The following is a 19924-nucleotide window of genomic DNA, read 5'->3' on the forward strand; positions in this document are numbered from 1 at the left end:
CACACCATAGGGTTCACATGAATGTTCATACCTTGATATAGGCACGAAGATGAACGATTGTTCATACACATGTTAATTAAATACAAATTTTTGACCAATTTATCCTTTGAACAATTGTTCATACACACATTAATTAATATATTAATTAAATTATTGTTTATTTAATCTCATTTAATAATAACCGTTAGATTAGAAAATGAACGATTAAGATGGGTTAGCATAGTTTGCACAAAATATTGGATTAATATTTGAACCAGCCCCTATATATATATATATATATATATATATATATATATCTCCATGTGTATATATAATGTTAATTAGATTTGTTACATATAGAAGAGTTATATTATAGAGCTAGTTTTTTCATCTTTTTATTAAATTAATCATTAGATAATTAGCAATATTGGTCTCTTCCAAATTCCAATTATCATCACATCACCTTTTATTCCCTTTATGTCATTTTGCCTCCTTTTTTATGTTCACATGAGTTACCCTCATTTCCACATAAAATACCATTTTTAAATAAATCTCTCTCATAACATGAGTCAAATACATGGTTCTAAATAATCTTTTAGAAAGTGTTTTCATGCGTTACGACGTGCTATTTTGTAAGGTATCGGTTTTATTCTTCTTTAATGTAACACCCTAGCTTTCATTTTACATAAAAACACATATAATTCATATAACATGAAATATAAATATACACATTGGTCCCAGATATACACAAATGGCTACATACAAAAGTAGCTACAAACTTTTTGTTCATATAATTATATGATTTGAATAACAAAAATTCTCAAATCATGTACATATTCAGCTTCCTAAAAATCCACAGATGTAAAGTTATAATAAATCATTTATATCTTCTTTTTCCCTTTATCTTCTTATGGTGTCCGACTTGTAATGCACATTTTTTAAAACAAAACGAGAGTTAGACCATAAGATCTAGTAAGTAATTCCTCTGATTGCTATTACAGGGTGAAAATCACCAAACTTTTTAGAAAACCAAATCTGTGAAACAACAATATACAGATATCATTATTGAAATCAAACATCTTTTGGTAGCATCATATAGATGAGACAATTCCCTTTTCATTGCATCAAAGCCATGAGGTACCAAACTTATCGCATCAAACACATAACACACCAATTTTTCGTATCTCGTTGTTGCAATAATACATTTTGTCGCATCAAACACATGTGATAATTCTACTTGTCGTATATCAAGGATATGATGAGTATGATACCTCACATCTCAAGGATGCGATAAATCCCAGATGTCGCACCACAAGGATGCGATAAACACTATCCTCACACCATACTGATGCGATAACATAACTCTTCGCATCAAGCATATGCAGTAACCTCATTTCCTCGCATCATACTAATGCGACAACACAATCTTATCGCATTAAAATGATGTGATAACATTATCGCATGATCAAAAGATCATCATTTCCAGAAATTGATTATGCTACCCTTATCCTAATATAAGCATCTCTTGATTTTGCCACCCTTATTTCAAATGTACGTTTCTCTTGATTATGTCACCCTTATTCCAATATACATTTCTCCTGATTATGTCACTCTTATTCCAATCAGTTGATAATAACAATTAATTTTATGCTAAAATCATTTGTAAAATCACATGTGATTCACTCGACTTAGGCTATGACCTGAGATTGTGGGCCAAGTCACCCCCTCATCCTTCCGTTGACCCTTTTTTGAAATCACCTGTAATCTCAATACAAAATCACATATGATTTGTCGTTTTCGTGTTTTCTTATTTCGACAATGTTCTCCTTTGATCCTTCGTATATAGTCAAAGGTTCAAAAGAAGCCACAAATATTTTGGGAACTTGAAAACTGATCTCGGCCTTTTTGCATTTCTAATCAATAGAAGAAACTATTGATGACATTTTTATAATTAAGATAAAGATTAGAAAGATAGGTCATAAGTATCGTTTAATTACGGGGTGAGCTAAATGCATCTATACATGTATTGTTAAATGCATTATTATCTACTAATTTCTTCCTCACACGCATCAATAAAAAAAACTTAACTTTTACATTCTAAATACTGATTTGACATGATTCTGATATAAAAAAAGATACATGTAATGCCCTTCATTATATAATATAAACATATATGAAGAATATCATAAACATACTAATATTCATAATGAATAACATAAACATATATGAACAATATCATGAACATGTAGTCCTCATCGTTAAAGGTTGCAAATACAAGTTCAAAATCGAGCAACAACAGAGGCCATAGGTTCAAGTTCAATAAAGGTTGTGTGTTGGTAGGGTAAGGTGGGTTCGAGTTCAAGCCACAACAAAGGCAATGGATTCAATTTCGATCAAGGTGGTGGATTACGGAAATTAGAGAGGAGAGAGAAATAATATGTGTAAATTACTTATTTACCCTTATGAAGTTAAAAAAAAAAGAATCAATTAAATCATCATATGATTAAACTTGATGGAGGCTTATATGATTAATTGTTTTCTTTTATATCTTGACAAATTTGTATGTAATTTAACTCCAAACAAATGTCTTGTTTGATCAAGAAGTTAAAATGTTTGTTTTAGATCAAAATATCACTTTTTTAAATTGCTCTCTTAACCATTTTTCGTGAATTTATCCAAATATCACTACATCTGCAAGTCTTACGTCTGCCATTTACGAACCTAGTATAAAGACAAAAAAAAAGTTAAATTGTAGACCTGTTGCAATTGTGGACTTGGCTGTCACAATTGCAGACCTGGGTCAAATTTGATAAGAAAAATTGTCTATTAGCTGGGTCCGCAAGTGGCGGACATGAAACTTGCGGACGTAATGATATTTAGGTAAATTAGGTAAATGAATGACTAGAAAACCAATTTATGTGAGAGAAATGATTAGTTTTAGGGGTGAACACGGGTTGGGTTGGGCGGTTTATGACGTTTTTTCAACCCAACCCAATTACGGCGGTTTGAAAAATTTCAACCCAACCCAACCCATTCAAAAGTATAACCCAACCCAACCCTTGCGGGTTAGGGCGGGTTGGGTTGGGTTGGCGGGTTACTAAAACTCATAAAATTTGNATGCAAATCCCCCCAAATCTATTCTATTTCTTCAAGTCAAACGGGACCTCAACATATATAATAAAATGTTTATTAATAAATTATATAATATAAGTGATATAAAAGAAATATATATTTATTAATAATTTATTATAAAATATAATATAAATAAATAAGAAAGAAAGAATTAAAAAAAATTAATTAATAATTTAAATAAGAAAACAACAAAAAGACATAAAAGCAAAAAAAGTAATGATTATAATAGTCTTAGGGGTTCCCTTAACATATGCTACGGGTGCCATTAGCCTTCCTCTTAAAATAGTTATCACAATATTTTCAAATCATAATCGACAAAGGACGCATTGATATAAAAAGTTTCTGATAATAATAACAAGATTTAAGAAATAAAGATAAATCTATGATAACTGAAAATTATCGATAAATAGTAATTAATTTTGTTGAAACAATTTATGAATTAAAATCTAAACAAACCCATAGTTTCATCCCACCTTGTCCAACTTCATTTTTATATCGTGTTATGTCAAACATGAGACTATTTTTTTTGTCCCGTCGTGTAAGATATAGTCTTCATATGTCAAGAATGTCATAGGTTTTTTACTTTCTTTTAAATATAGAAAACAAATTTCTTCAACTAAAAGTTAACGGATTGTTAACGTAGTCTTTACATATTAAGAAAGTCATAAGTGCAAACTTTTCTTTTAAATATAGAAAATGACTTTCGTCCACTAGAAGTTGTTAGTGAATTGTTAACAATAGAATGAACTTGGCTTCTTGTTTGAATCGTTCAAGTTGTTCGCTTTGTTACGTCTAAATTTCATTATTTTATTGAACTTTCATATGTAAAAAGTTAAAGACGATTAATAAAAATATGTTAGGGCACGTATGACGAGGGACCAACTCAACGTACGATATATTTAAATGCTTCAAATATGCTTGTTTTTGATGATCATAATCAAATTGACTCCATAGGCCATCTCTCACTTGCACACAAAAACCTCTCTTTTCTCTGTATCTATGGCAACGTCTCCTGCATACGCCTCTAGTTTCTTTCCCCTGATTTCCCCCAATGCCTCCACCTCCGTCTATCAAGTCGCTATCCACCCTTATTTTAAACCCACGAAACCCCGACCCCAAAAATCTTTCTCGATTCTCTGCTCCCATCGTCTGGACTACATCCCAAACCATATTCAAGACCCTAACCATGTTCGCATTTTTGATACAACTCTTAGGGATGGTGAACAGGCCCCGGGTGCCTCTATGACCTCTAAGCAAAAGCTCCATATTGCCCACCACTTGGCCAAACTAGGTGTTGACATCATCGAAGTGGGGTTCCCTGCTTCCAATAAAGTTGATCTTGAAAGCGTCAAGTTAATTGCACATGAGGTTGGAAACACAATTGTTGATGGCGGTCATATCCCAGTGATTTGTGGCCTTGCGAGATGCAGTAAGAAAGACATTGATAAGGCATGGGAGGCCTTGAAGTATGCCAAATTCCCAAGGATACATATTTTTATAGCGACGAGTGAGATACATATGAAGTATAAGTTAAAGATGTCGAAAGAAGAAGTAATTGAAAAGGCGAGGACTATGGTAACATATGCCCGAAGTTTGGGTTGTAATGATGTACAATTTAGCCCAGAAGATGCAGGAAGGTAAATTTGAATATATCATAAAATTTTGAAAAATATATATATCGATATTAATGTCAAATTAATTATTTAAAGTTATCATTTTTTTCTGTAATTTCCTTAATTCAATTTTTTTATTATAGTTTAATTTAAGTTTAATAACGAAGTCTTTTATTTTTGGTTAATAATCTAATTCTTTTTATAAAAATAATAATTAGGTATTTTGTTAGAACTTCATGCTTATCCTTGTTATATTTTAGATTTTTTTATATTTAAAATGAGATATTTATCCTATATTTAATTATGTTTATCTACAGTTGGTTACACAAATTCAAATATAAAGTTTTAATAACTTGTACTTATGCACAATATGCTTATTAGTTTTTATCAAATGGCTTTATAATATAGTATAGATAAAAAGGGTGCATTTTAATCTTTTTAGTTTGATATTCATAATGATAAAAGGAATCCATGAATTATGTAAACCATGGTTTTTAATGTTAATTTTTTTCAAGCCATGCTCACATGTGAAACTGGTCTTAAACCAGACGTTCCTGTCTTGTTCTTTTCAAGCCATATTCACATGTGAATATGGTCTGAAGGAGGACCATCATCATTTGTCTGCATATGAATAGTTAACCATCATACGTAAACATACACATGCAAATCTACATTACATATGAATATAGTTATTTGACAATTACTGAATGATTTAGTGCAAAATGATTAAAAGTCTCTCATGATATAATGCAAAATGAAATATAATCGTTTGGTAATTGTGTACAATGAAATTATGGCTCTTAATGGTCAAGGGAGATCCATGGTACGAAATCATTCAGAGGGTTTAAACTTTTATTTTACCAAACAAGATTCGTCTCTTAACGATTCAGAGGTTGACTCTTAACGAGAAGAACCTACGATCGGTTTATGTGATGTTTGTTAATTAAGTGCAGATCAGAGAGAGAATTTCTATATGAGATCCTGGGGGAGGCCATTAAAGCCGGTGCCACCACTCTTTGCATTCCTGATACCGTTGGCGCTAATTGGCCTCGTGAGTTTGGGCACCTCATTGCTGACATACGAGCCAACACCCCTAACATCCACAATGTCATCATTTCAACTCATTGCCATAATGATCTCGGATTGGCCACTGCAAATACTTTAGAGGTCAATCCACGTACATATATATATATATATATATATATATATATATATATATATACACACACACACACCTGTTATATATGTTCTTAGTTTGTGTTTGGTTTGTATATATTAATATATATGCTAACATATATATATATATATATATATATATATATATTATATGGATTCCAGGGGGCTTATTCAGGTGCAAGACAAGTAGAAGTAACAATAAATGGAATCGGAGAAAGAGCTGGTAATGCTTCTTTGGAAGAGGTGTGTTGTAGGTTGCTTGTTCTTTGTAATTTATCTGAATGCATGCCTTTCGATTATTCATGCATGTCCTACCCAACCACATGTATACTATATACGTACAGGGCCGCCCCTGAAGGGCGACACAGGCGCATGTTTGTGTCGCCCTCCCAGGCCTAAAAATATCAAGGGGTTCAAAAATTTCCTTTAAAATACAATAGTAATATAAAAGAATTTAATAAATTAAAATAAATCCAAAAAATTGTAGCATATAATAAGAGGGAAAAAAAATTTAGTAGATAATAAAGGCACAAAAATATATCAAGTAATTGCATTGGAGAATAAAATAAAAAAAATTAATTGGTCATTCTTTATATACTATTGTTTATTGTCTTTTTAATTTTTTTTTTCTCCAATAAGGTCCAATGATATTGGCTATTGCTATCTCTATATGTTTGACTGTTTTTGTGCTTCAACAATTCAACTTTAAGATCATGTGCTTGCTATTGCTATATATTTTTGTTGGATATTTTTATCAATTTATGTTTCTATTGTCTATTGTTATTTGGTTATCTTGTTTTAATTGTTTTTGTTGACTATTGTTATCTATTTTTGCTTCTATATAAAATATTTTACTTTTGTTTGACAATTAATCTATTGTTCTTATAATTTATGACGTGTTTCATGGTTTTGTGATTAATGAATACATTTTTTCTACTAGATGTATTTAGTAATGTCTCTTATATATGTCATATTCCATAAACTTTTAATTGTAACATCTTATTTTAGTTGAACAAAAAAAGAAGGAAAATAGAATTTAAATATTTTTATCAATTGTTTGAATAATGTATCTTTCATTGGAATTCCACCACACCACAAAATTCTATTTAAGTGCTTAAATAATCATTTGCTGAGGTTGCATATTATATGTTTAATTCATTATTTATTCTTTTTGGATCTCAACGGATCATCTTTTCTTTCATATTTTTATTGATTCATATTTATCTATTTGTATAGAAAACCTTGATAATATTATTTATTATTGATATCTCATTGACCCTCATGATTACTTCATTCACACGAATTCTCTTTTTGTATCAAAATAACACATATTTTTTGTTATTAAGATTTCTTTCCTCACTAAATTATTAGCATTTCTAGCACTTAATTTTATACTAATGAAAAAAAATTATTAATTTTTTTTTCGTATTCACCGATGGTCACTACAAGAAAAGTGAACTCTGACGATGCACTTTTTAGCGATGACATGTTTCCGCTACAAGTTATAGCATGCCGCTGTTATATGTTCTTTCTGATTATAAATGAACTTTTTGCGACGATAAAAGTCGTTGCCTTATTTCTTGCAGTGGACCTGTTTTTACGTTCGTACAAGACCTATAAAATGTCAGAAATGGGCTTGTATATGTATATATGGCTCACTTTTTGTTGAATATATATATATATATATATATATATATATATATATGTAGGTGGTAATGACTATAAAATGCAAAGGAGAGGCAATGGGTGGTCTGTACACCAACATCAATACAAGACATATCGTCATGGCTAGCAAGATGGTAATTTATATATATACATATAGAAAGAGAAAAAGATCGAATGAGAACGGTGTGTATTTAAAAGAACACAAAAACAGACAAATCACATGTGATTTTACATTAATGATAAAGAAAAGTGTGAGGGCTACTTGTGGAGGCGTCTTCAGGTCACCAGGCAAAGTCGCCTGAATCACATGTGATTTTGTATGTGATGTTAGTATAAAATCACATATGATTCGTCCGTTTTCGTGTTCTTTTAAATAAGTATTGTTCTCGTTTGGTCATGCATGCCTTTCTCTTTATATATATATATATATATATATATATCAAAACTATATGAACTTCTAATCAATATCACCATTTATATATATATATATATATATATATCAAAACTATATGAACTTCTAATCAATATCACCATTTAGCTTTCTATTTCACTTAATTTATACTTTGTGTTAATTATTTAGGTGGAAGAGTACACCGGAATGAATTTGCAACCTCACAAGGCTATTGTTGGTGCTAATGCTTTTGCTCATGAAAGTGGAATTCATCAGGTTGGTGTTTGGTTCAAAAAAATAATTCGCTCTTACCACGTAAGATTTTTGGTCCTTATCATATTCATCCGGTAAGGAAATGTGATTTGGTAAATGCTTATCCAATTAAACATTTGATAAACGACCCTTAACAAAACTATATTTAGTTCACATTGGTTCAGCATTAATTCGTGTCTGTAAGACGTGCGTTTGCACACACAAGTTCAATTGTACGAACCCATTTTGCTATCATGTGGCTTGTTCTAATAACTTCCTACATATCATCTTCGATTAATTTCTATCGAGTAGGACGGAATGCTAAAGAATAAGAACACATATGAAATTATGTCTCCTGAAGATATCGGACTTCTTCGAGCTAATGAATATGGACTTACACTTGGAAAACTTAGGTATATGAATTTCAGTTGGTTAACTATGTAATATTTTGGCATATATCCGATGATTGTTCATTTGCATCGAATTTTACATATACATATCGGAATTGTCCATCTGTCATTTTTCCTTGGTTGCTTCATGACTGCTTCGCTCTTTTAATAACCTTAAAGTATTGTTGAACAGTGGACGCCACGCTTTGAAAGCTAAACTGTATGAGGTACTGTTTAATGTTTAACTCGTCATGTGATTGATGTGACCATCACTTAATTTTATCGGTCTACGTTAAACATCTATTCTCTCTCTTCAGCTCGGTTACAACTTTGAAGGAGCAAAACTTAATGATCTCTTTTGGCGCTTTAAATCGATAGCTGAGATGAAAAAGGTAGCGAAAATTATATCTTAGTATTTATTCGATGTTGAATGGGAGATATATTGATTTGGCTGCTATACTTGCTTTGTTTGTATATGCAAGAGTTTTGGCCGCATGCTAATTGCCTCGTTTATATCCCAGATTGTCACTGATGATGATCTATTGGAGTTGGTGTGAAAATGAAGTACGAAAGTTTCATTGGCTAAGTGTTATCTGAGTTACCGATAGACTCAAGCTCAAGAGTTTAAACCTGATGAAAATGTACAAAAGATTCTAGAGTAAAAAAAAATTAATTATAATATATTATTTTCAAGATAACTATTTTGTTTGTAAAAAAAGTAAGATTTCTTATTTTATTTTGTTAAAAATAATACATATCTTTTAACGTTGTTTTAAAATGTTAGAGACATAAATTATGATCTACAAGTTTTTTTAATATTGTTATATTAACGAATAATTCAAAAAAATATAATTAATTTAATATATTTATATGTCAAGTAAAAAAAAATTAAACAAGTATGATATATTTTTAAAAAAATATTAGCAAGATAAGTTATGTTTTACTAATTTTTTTTTATATTGTTATATTAATAAATAATTTAGAACTTTCTGATTCATTTAATATATTTATTAAATAATATGTAAAAGCAAAAAAAAAAATTCCAAGTATAATGTTGTAATAAGAAATGTCATGCCATCAAAATTTCACGCGTGGACATCCCAGGTAGACAATGACATGACATGAAAAGTTGGTAACTTGTATCATGTTATCTTAATTCAAATCAAAAGGTTACCCAGTATTATAATCTCGATTTTGGGAGATTAAATTTTTAATTGAAATTTTAGAAACAATATATTAAATTTAGGTAAACATGTTTGATTAAATGTACAATTTAGTACAATCTTGTAATAGGAATTGGTGATGCCGTAATCAAATAATTTTAAAAGTACAATATATATACTATATTATAAAGCATTTGACAAAAACTCTTAAAAACAACTTTTTATGCATAAAGTACTGTTTATTAATGCATGTTACTTAAAATTTAAGATTACAAGTAGATTATAAGTACAACTTATTAAAGCTCCATATCTGAATTCGTGTAACTAATCGCAGATAAACATAATTAAATACATGATAAACAACTCATTTTAAATATAAATAAATCTAAAATATAATTAGGATAATAATTGAGTTTTAACAGAATACTTAATTATTATCTTTATAAATTGTTATATTATTGAACCAAAAATAAATCATTTCATTATTAAACTTAAATTAAATTATAATAAAAAAATTAAAGAAATTACATAAAAAATGAGAACTTTTAAATAGTTGATTTGATATTAACATTGATATGTTTTTTTTTTTCAAATTTTAATGATATCTTCAAATTTATATTTTATTCAAAAATAAAATCATTATTGTTTTCTTAAAAACACATAAAATCGTATTATAACATCAACAAAGACAAAGAACAAAATAAATCATTAAAATCGAGATGTGTCTCGTTGCATTGTGCGAGTACTCTTCTAGTTATAATAAGAAATGTCACGTCAACAATATGGTACATGTGGACAACCTACATGGAGAATAAGGTGACATGAAAACTGGTAAAATGGGTAAATTTAAATCAAAACGTTACCTAATGCTATAATAGATAGAAACTTTAAAGTACAATGCCCTAATAAAATATAATTTAAAAATATATTGTTTTAATGAGTAAAACTGAAAGTAAAATGTTATAATAAAAAAATTTATAAAAGTAAGTTGTTATTTTATGCATTTTTCGCATGTGTAAAACACTATCTAAGAACATAACAATTGCATATGCCTACCTATAAAGTACTGGCATTAGCCATTACTAGATCAAAAAAACAGCTAATTTTTCGAGTAAATATTTTGTTGATCGAAGGTTTCCCCTGCCTTATCGATATCATTCTTATTACACCTTGCGAGGCTACGAATCATTGGAATGCGACCAACACTATCAATTGTATTTTCTACCTTATGTCGAATTAACTTGACGTTTTCTAGATTAGCATTGTTGGAAGCATGAACAGCTTCAATGATGTCAAACCCTAATTTGGCCAAGTGATGAGGAATACGAACTTGATTAATTATGACCAGAAAGAGATAAATGGTTGAAACATTAATATACTATATTGAGTTTGTGTTCTCATCATACATGTCACTGCTAGAAAACTAAGTATCAACGACGGATATTAGAGACGAAAAAAATCCCTCATAGATCAGCGACGGATTGGCCAAAAATTAGTTCCATCTCTGATCCCTCGGCGAGGGATCAGCAAGGGAACTAGTTTTTGGTCAATCTCTCGCTGATCCGTTGTTGATCTACGAGTGATCTGCAAGGGAACTGGTTTTTGGCCAATCTCTTGCAGATCCCTTGCAGATCAGCGACGAATCAACAAGGGATTGGCCAACAACCAGTTTCCTCCTAAATCCGTCGCTAATTTGCAACCAAAAACCAGTCACCTCACAGATCTCTCGCTAATCTGCGACAGATTGAATATTTTGAATTGTATGAATTAGTTAGTTTTAATTTGTTCACGGTTTTGGTTTGTTATTTTAATGTCAAGTTTTGTATAAATAAATATAGGAATTATGTAATCATAAATTATTTATTTTTAAACTTATAAAATTTCCCATTGCTTAGAGTTTTTGGTCCCTGATAATCCATCGCTTAAAAGTCTCTCGCTAATCCGTCGCTGAAAGTTTTCGTCGCTGAAAAACTCACTGATTTGTCGCTGAAGTTTTCATCGCTGAAAAACCCTCGCTGATTTATCGCTAAAAGTTTCTGATGTTGATCCGTCACTGAAAGTTTTCGTCGCTGAAAATTTCCGTCGTTGAATTCTATCGTTGATCCGTTGCTGATAGCATTAATTACGAGTTTTTGACTGACAGATGATCAGCGTGGATGAGGCCTTCAGCGACGAATTTACGAGGAATTTTTCCGTCGTTGGTACTCTTCATAATTTATATTAACTGGGATACTCTTCATTTTTGTAGTGATCAAAACTCAATTTAAGAAAAAACGTGAAAGTCTCGACTCGAGCGGAAGTGTGATGTGTCTGAAAACTCTGGATTTTATTTATATTTAAAACGTCCATCCAACACCGTAAATCACGATTTGGTGAATACTAACATCAGATGAAAGAACGTCATTAAGTCAATACTTTCATTCCATGTATATATAAGTGATATAATATATACTTAAACTACATTTGTTATTATAAATATTACAATAATCACAACTCTTGTTAAGAAAAAATGTATCATTTGCATTCGTTTTGCACACAAAAAATACCAATTGGTTGGTTTTTATTTCAACCATTGTTATAGATTTTCAAACTCTATCATGCTTTATACATTCATCATCTTCTTATAGATTTCAAAGCTCCATCAAGATTTTATACGTCCATCATCTTCTTCCAAACTATCATCTTTCTACCAATGTGAAATGATGAAAGTCAACCTTATTTTAGATTTGAGGAACAATCAAACCTCATGTTGCCAAGTCATCGTCTTTGGTTTCACTTTTAGTTTTGTACTATGATTTTTACCATTTGGTTGGTTTTGATTCCAATCATGGTTATAATTTCAAAGAGAGTTATCCAAAATAAGACAAACCAATGAGGAAAACCCCATGAATTGACATAAAGACACCATCCATCTTTTTATGAACTTCACTTTGTTCAAATCTTTCAACTCTACCAATTTGGGACAATTAAAACTCAATCACAAATTCACCATATTAGAATATTCAATTATCCTGGTGTCACCTCACTATCTTTAGGTTTTACAAAAAACTTTTTGGATGCATTTCGGTACATTTCATCCTAATGTGCATCAAAGGATGGAGATTCATTTTCTTACGCTTCTCACCTTAACTCTCTTTCTCACCGGAACTCAACCCTCTAATCTACCCTCATCGAGTATCTCTCTCATGATTAAAAAGTCTTGGGAACATTTATTTTTAAATGGAGGGAAGGGCTTAGCCTAGGAAGGGGAGAGTGGTCAAAAACGACAAATTGTAAATTGGTTGAAATTTCTATATAGGTTCGAATCATGTCTTTCCCACTTGTTTGTTGTAGATTTCAAAGAAGAGAAAAGATATGTATTTGGTTCATTTTTCTTTTGTTAGTTAATTTGTTTTTTTAATAGTGATTATTTTTTAACATGAGACTATTTTTTTTTGTCCCGCCGTGTGAGATATAGTCTTCATGTTAAGAAAGTCATAAGTTTTTTACTTTCTTTTAAATATACTATAGGATACTCGTGCAATGCATCAAGACACATCCCAATTTCAACGTTTTAATTATTTTATTCTTTATCTACATCGACATAATTCGGTTTTATGTGGTTTTGAGAAAACGATAATATTTTTATTTTTGAATAAAATATCATAAAATTTTGAAAAAACTATATCGATATTAGTATCAAATTAACTATTTAAAAGTTTTTGTTTTGTGTAATTTCTTTAATTCAAAATTTTTATTATAATTTAATTTAACATAACGAAGTAATTTAATTTAGGTTTAATTATATAATTCTTTATAAAGATAATAATTAAGTWTTATGTTAAAACTTAATGATTATCCTAATTATATTTTAGATTTTTTATATTTAAAATGAGATGTTTATCTTGTATTTGATTATGTTTATATGCAATTAATTACACAAATACAAATATGGAGCTTTAATAAGTTGTACTTACACACAATTTACTTGTAATATTGAATTTTAAGTAATATGCAAAAATAAACAAACTTTGTGCATGAAAAATGGTTTTTAAGGGTTTTTGTCAATTGCTCTATAATATAGTATAGATAAAACAAATTTCTTCAACTGGAAGTTAACGGATTGTTAATGTAGTCTTTACATATTACGAATGTCATAAGTGCGAACTTTTCTTTTAATATAGAAAATAACTTCGTCAACTAGAAGTTGTTAGTGAATTGTTAACAATAGAATGGCCTTGGCTTATTGTTTAAATTGTTCAAGTTGTTCGCTTTGTTACGTCTAAATTTCATTATTTTATTGAACTTTCATATGTAAAATGTTAAAGACGATTAATAAAAAATATGTTAGGGCACGTATGATGAGGGACCAACGCAACGTACGATATATTTAAATGCTTCAATATGCTCGTTTTTTATGATCATAATCAAACTGACTCCAGAGGCCATCTCTCACTTGCACTCAAAAACCTCTCTTTTCTCTGTATCTATGGCAACGTCTCCTGCATACGCCTCTAGTTTCTTTCCCCTGATTTCCACCAACGCCTCCACCTCCGTCTATCCAGTCGCTATCCACACTTATTTCAAACCCACGAAACCCCGACCCCAAAAATCTTTCTCGATCCTCTGCTCCCATCGTCTGGACTACATCCCAAACCATATTCAAGACCCTAACCATGTTCGCATTTTTGATACAACTCTTAGGGATGGTGAACAGGCCCCGGGTGCCTCTATGACCTCTAAGCAAAAGCTCCATATTGCCTGCCACTTGGCCAAACTAGGTGTTGACATCATTGAAGTGGGGTTCCCTGCTTCCAATAAAGCTGATCTAGAAAGCGTCAAGTTAATTGCACATGAGGTTGGAAACACAGTTGTTGATGACGGTTATATCCCAGTGATTTGTGGCCTTGCAAGATGCAATAAGAACGACATTGACAAGGCATGGGAGGCCTTGAAGTATGCCAAATTCCCAAGGATTCATATTTTTATAGCAACGAGTGAGATACATATGAAGTATAAGTTAAAGATGTCGAAAGAAGAAGTAATTGAAAAGGCGAGGACTATGGTGACATATGCCCGAAGTTTGGGTTGTAATGATGTACAATTTAGCCCAGAAGACGCTGGAAGGTAAATTTGAATATATCATAAAATTTTGAAAAATATATATCGATATTAATATCAAATTAATTATTTAAAGTTATCGTTTTTTCTGTAATTTCTTTTATTAATTTTTTTTTATTATAGTTTAATTTAAGTGTAATAACGAAGTCTTTTATTTTTGGTTAAGAATCTAATTCTTTTTATAAAAATAATAATTAGTTATTTTGTTAGAATTTCATGTTTATCCTGGTTATATTTTAGATTTTTTATATTTAAAATGAGATGTTTATCCTATATTTAATTATGTTTATCTGCAGTTGGTTATACAAATTCAAACATGCAGTTTTAATAAGTTATACTTATGCATAATCTACTTGTAGTATTGAATTTTAAATAATATGCATCAATAAACAGTATTTTATGCATAAAAGATGGTTTTTATGAGTTTTTGTCAAATGCTTTATAATATAATGTAGATAAAAAGGGTGCATTTTAATTTTTTTTGTTTGATATTCATAAGGATAAAAGGAATCCATGACTTAGGTAAACCACTTCTCAAAATCTCGATCAATTTAATCTTCATTGAATAATGTGAAAATGGTCTAAAACCGAACGTTCCTGTCTTGTTCTTTTCAAGCCATATTCACATGTGAATATGGTCCTAAGGAGGACCATCATTATTTGTCTCATCTGCATATGAATAGTTAACCATCATACGTAAACATACACATGCAAATCTACATTACATATGAATATAGCTATTTGACAATTACTGAATGATTTAGTGCAAAATGATTAAAAGTCTCTCATGATATAATGCAAAATGAAATATAATCGTTTGGTAATTGTGTACAATGAAATTATGGCTCTTAATGGTCAAGGGAGATCCATGGTACGAAATCATTCAGAGGGTTTAAACTTTTATTTTACCAAACAAGATTCGTCTCTTAACGATTCAGAGGTTGACTCTTAACGAGGAGAACGTAGGATCGGTTTATGTGATGTTTGTTAATTAAGTGCAGATCAGAGAGAGAATTTCTATATGAGATCCTGGGGGAGGCCATTAAAGCCGGTGCCACCACTCTTTGCATTCCTGATACCGTTGGCGCTAATTGGCCTCGTGAGTTTGGGCACCTCATTGCTGACATACGAGCCAACACCCCTAACATCCACAATGTCATCATTTCAACTCATTGCCATAATGATCTCGGATTGGCCACTGCAAATACTTTAGAGGTCAATCCACGTACATATATATATATATATATATATATATTATATGGATTCCAGGGGGCTTATTCAGGTGCAAGACAAGTAGAAGTAACAATAAATGGAATCGGAGAAAGAGCTGGTAATGCTTCTTTGGAAGAGGTGTGTTGTACGTTAGTTGTTCTTTGTAACTTATCTGAATGCATGTATATACTATATATGTATATATGGCTCACTTTTTGTTGTATATATATATATATATATGTAGGTGGTAATGACTATAAAATGCAAAGGAGAGGCAATGGGTGGTCTGTACACCAACATCAATACAAGACATATCGTCATGGCTAGCAAGATGGTAATTTATATATATATACATATAGAAAGAGAAAAAGATCGAACGAGAACGGTATGTAGTTAAAAGAACACGAAAACAGATAAATCACATGCAAAATCACATGTGATTTTACATTAATGATAAAGAAAAGTGTCAGGGCAACTTGTGGAGGCGTCTTCAGGTCACTGGGAAAAGTCGCTTGAATCACATGTGATTTTGTATGTGATGTTGGTATAAAATAACATATGATTTGTCCGTTTTCGTATTCTTTTTAATAAGTATTGTTCTCGTTTGGTCGTGCTTCTCTCTTTATATATATACTAGAACGGTACTCGCGCTATTTTATTTTATATATATACATCTTGATTTTAATATTTTATTTTATTTTTATCTCAGTCGATATTCTAGTATGACCTTATGTGATTTTAAAAAAACAATAATGTTTTTATCTCAGTCGATATTATAGTTAGACATTAGTATCAAATTAACTATTAAAATTCCTATTTTTTGTGCAATTTTTTAATTTAATTTTTTTATTATATTTTAATTTAGGTTTAATAATGAAATAATTTATATTTTGTTTAATAATATAAATTTCTTATAAAGATAATAATTAATTATTTTGTTAGAACTCGATAATTATCCTAATTATATTTTAGATTTTTTATAATTTAAAATAAGATATTTATTCTTTATTTGATTATGTTTATCCGCAGTTAGTTATACGAATTCAAACATAAAGCTTTAATAAGTTGTACTTATACATAATTTACTTGTAATCTTAAATTTTAAGTAATATGCATTAATATCCAGTAGTTTATACATAAAATATAGTTTTTAAGAGTTTTTATCAAATGTTTTATGATATAGTATAGATATGTATATCAAAACTATATGAACTTCTAATCAATATCACCATTTAGCTTTCTATTTCACTTAATTTATACTTTGTGTTAATTATTTAGGTGGAAGAGTACACTGGAATGAATTTGCAACCTCACAAGGCTATTGTTGGTGCTAATGCTTTTACTCATGCAAGTGGAATTCATCAGGTTGGTGTTTGGTTCAAAAAACAATTCGCTCTTATCAAGTAAGATTTTTGGTCCTTATCATATTCATCCGGTAAGAGAATGTGACTTGATAAATTAATGCTTATCCAATTAAGCATTTGATAAACGACCCTTAACAAAACTATATTTAGTTCACATTGGTTCAGCATTAATTCATGTCTGTAAGACGTGCGTTTGCACACACAAGTTCAATTGTACGAACCCATTTTGTTATCATGTGGCTTGTTCTAATAACTTACTATGTATCATCTTTGATTAATTTCTATTGCGTAGGACGGAATGCTAAAGAATAAGAACACATATGAAATCATGTCTCCTGAAGATATCGGACTTTTTCGAGCTAATGAATCTGGACTTACACTCGGAAAACTTAGGTATATGAATTCCAGTTGGTTAACTATTTAATATTTTGAGGCATATATCCGATGATTATTCATTTGCATCAAATTTTACATATACATATCGGCAGTGGCGGATTCAGGATTTTTGTTCAGTGGGGTCACCTTTAAGATAGACTAAAGACCCGCAAAATCGTCTGATGTGTTTTTAACCTAATTACAACGTTTTCAAGGGAATTTTAAAGTTTTTTTGGTTGATTTCGAGGGATTTTTTTAGTGTTTTTGTCGATTTCAAATAACTTGTTTGGTTTAGTTGATTGATTTCAACAGATTTTTTTGGTTAGAGTAACAGTTTCGATTGGGGTTGGGGCTGTGAAAAAATGTAATGGGGGAAGTGAAAGGTAAATCATGTAAAACCTAAATTTTAACCTATGAATTTTTTTTGAATTTTTGACTGGAGTCCCTTCCCCCCTCCTTTTGGCCATTGCGTCCGCCCCTTGCATATCGGACTTGTCCATCTGTCATTTTTCCTTGGTTGCTTCCTGACTGCTTTGCTCTTTTAATAATCTTAAAGTATTGTTGAACAGTGGACGCCACGCTTTGAAAGCTAAACTGCGTGAGGTACTGTTTAATGTTTAACTCGTCATGTGATTGATGTGACCGACACTTAATTTTATCGGTCTGCCTTAAACATCTATTCTCTCTCTTCAGCTCGGTTACAACTTTGAAGGAGCGAAACTTAATGATCTCTTTTGGCGCTTCAAATCGATAGCTGAGATGAAAAAGGTAGCAGAAATTATATCTGATGTTGAATGGGAGATATTTTGATTTGGCTGCTATACTTGCTTTGTGTGTATATGCAAGAATTTTGGCCGCATGCTAATTGCCTCGTTTATATCCCAGATTATCACCGATGAGGATCTATTAGCGTTGGTCTCAAAATGAAGTACGAAAGTTTCATTGGCTAAGTGTTATCTAAGTTACCGATAGAGTCAAGCTCAAGAGTTTAAACCTAATGAAAATGTATGGTGTGCGCTACTCACAATATTTATATACCATAGAGTTGTATAAAGATTAATTCACAATGATGTTCACACGGTGCTTACTATACAATATCTATATGTCATAGGGTTGTACAAAAATTGGGGTGGTGGTCGAACGTTTTGGGGACGAAGGAGACGTGAGAGGGAAGTGGGAGACAGGAAAAAGGAGACATGAGAGAAAAGATCTACAAATACAGATAATACTGTTTATTTAAAATTTTTAATTCAAAATTACTATAATTAATAATTTCCTAATTTATTATGATTTTGTGATTTATATTGGATCTCACAAATTGCAAACATCTCAAAAAACGTCCCTCTATTTATATATGTATGAATGTATTATTAAATTACTAAAAAGGTACTCGCACAATGCAGTGAGATAAATCTTCATTTCAATGTTTAATTTTTATTATTCTCTAATGATATAATACGATTTTATGTGGTTTTGATAAAATGATAATGTTTTATTTTTGAATGAAATTTAAATTTAAAAAAAAAATTAGAAGTGTACTCGCGCAATGCAGCGAGATACATCGTGATTTTAATATTTCATTTTATTCTTTATCTCAGTCGATGTTATAATATGGTTTTATATGATTTTGACAGAGCGATGATGTTTTTATTTTTGAATAAAATATATGTTTGAAGATATCATAAAAATTTGACAAAAATATATTGATATTAGTATCATATTAACTATATGAAATTCCTCATTTTTTTGTGTAATTTTTTAATTCAATTTTTTATAATTTAATTTATGTACAATAACGAAGTAATTTATATTTGGTTTAATAATATAATATTTTTATAAAGATAATAATTATTTATTTCGTTGGAACTCTATAAATATTCTAATTATATTTTAGATTTTTTATATTTTAAAATGAGATGTTCATCCTCTATTTGATTATGTTTATCACAGTTATTTTTACGAATTCAAATATCGAGCTTTAATAAGTTGTACTTATGCATAATTACTTGTAATCTTGAATTTTAAGTAATATGCATCAATATATAGTATTTTATGCATAACAAAAATATATCGATATTCGTATCAAATTAACTATTTAAAATTCCTCATTTTT

The 19924-nt window shown here is 30.2% G+C and overlaps 2 protein-coding genes across 2 annotated transcripts; both read left to right on the top strand.

Annotated features, from left to right (window-relative positions):
- Positions 1-4110: 4110 nt before the first annotated feature.
- Positions 4111-9154, top strand: LOC112519211 (2-isopropylmalate synthase A-like). Its single transcript, XM_025127209.1, has 9 exons — positions 4111-4748; positions 5678-5891; positions 6063-6143; positions 7610-7699; positions 8146-8232; positions 8521-8621; positions 8791-8824; positions 8915-8989; positions 9119-9154. The coding sequence occupies exons 1-9, from the start codon at positions 4111-4113 to the stop codon at positions 9152-9154; spliced, it is 1356 nt and encodes a 451-aa protein (XP_024982977.1).
- A 5302-nt stretch (positions 9155-14456) lies between these two features.
- Positions 14457-18738, top strand: LOC112520124 (2-isopropylmalate synthase A-like). The gene is made up of 9 exons (XM_025128426.1): positions 14457-14866; positions 15862-16075; positions 16130-16210; positions 16317-16406; positions 17351-17437; positions 17729-17829; positions 18381-18414; positions 18505-18579; positions 18697-18738. The coding sequence occupies exons 1-9, from the start codon at positions 14472-14474 to the stop codon at positions 18736-18738; spliced, it is 1119 nt and encodes a 372-aa protein (XP_024984194.1). The 5' UTR covers positions 14457-14471.
- Positions 18739-19924: the final 1186 nt, after the last annotated feature.

This window comes from Cynara cardunculus, assembly GCF_001531365.2.
Source record: "Cynara cardunculus var. scolymus isolate 2C chromosome LG 10, CcrdV1, whole genome shotgun sequence".
In the NCBI taxonomy this organism is placed as follows: domain Eukaryota; kingdom Viridiplantae; phylum Streptophyta; class Magnoliopsida; order Asterales; family Asteraceae; genus Cynara; species Cynara cardunculus.

Excerpts from the sequence above, each read along its gene's own strand:
- LOC112520124 (XM_025128426.1), top strand. The coding sequence starts at position 14,472 with ATGACCTCTAAGCAAAAGCTCCATATTGCCTGCCACTTGGCCAAACTA. Across the intron at positions 16,211-16,316 it reads GTAATGCTTCTTTGGAAGAG|GTGGTAATGACTATAAAATG; the intron begins GTGTGTTGTACG and ends ATATATATGTAG. Across the intron at positions 17,830-18,380 it reads CTTACACTCGGAAAACTTAG|TGGACGCCACGCTTTGAAAG; the intron begins GTATATGAATTC and ends ATTGTTGAACAG.
- LOC112519211 (XM_025127209.1), top strand. The coding sequence starts at position 4,111 with ATGGCAACGTCTCCTGCATACGCCTCTAGTTTCTTTCCCCTGATTTCC. Across the intron at positions 7,700-8,145 it reads TCGTCATGGCTAGCAAGATG|GTGGAAGAGTACACCGGAAT; the intron begins GTAATTTATATA and ends TTAATTATTTAG. Across the intron at positions 8,825-8,914 it reads TGAAAGCTAAACTGTATGAG|CTCGGTTACAACTTTGAAGG; the intron begins GTACTGTTTAAT and ends CTCTCTCTTCAG.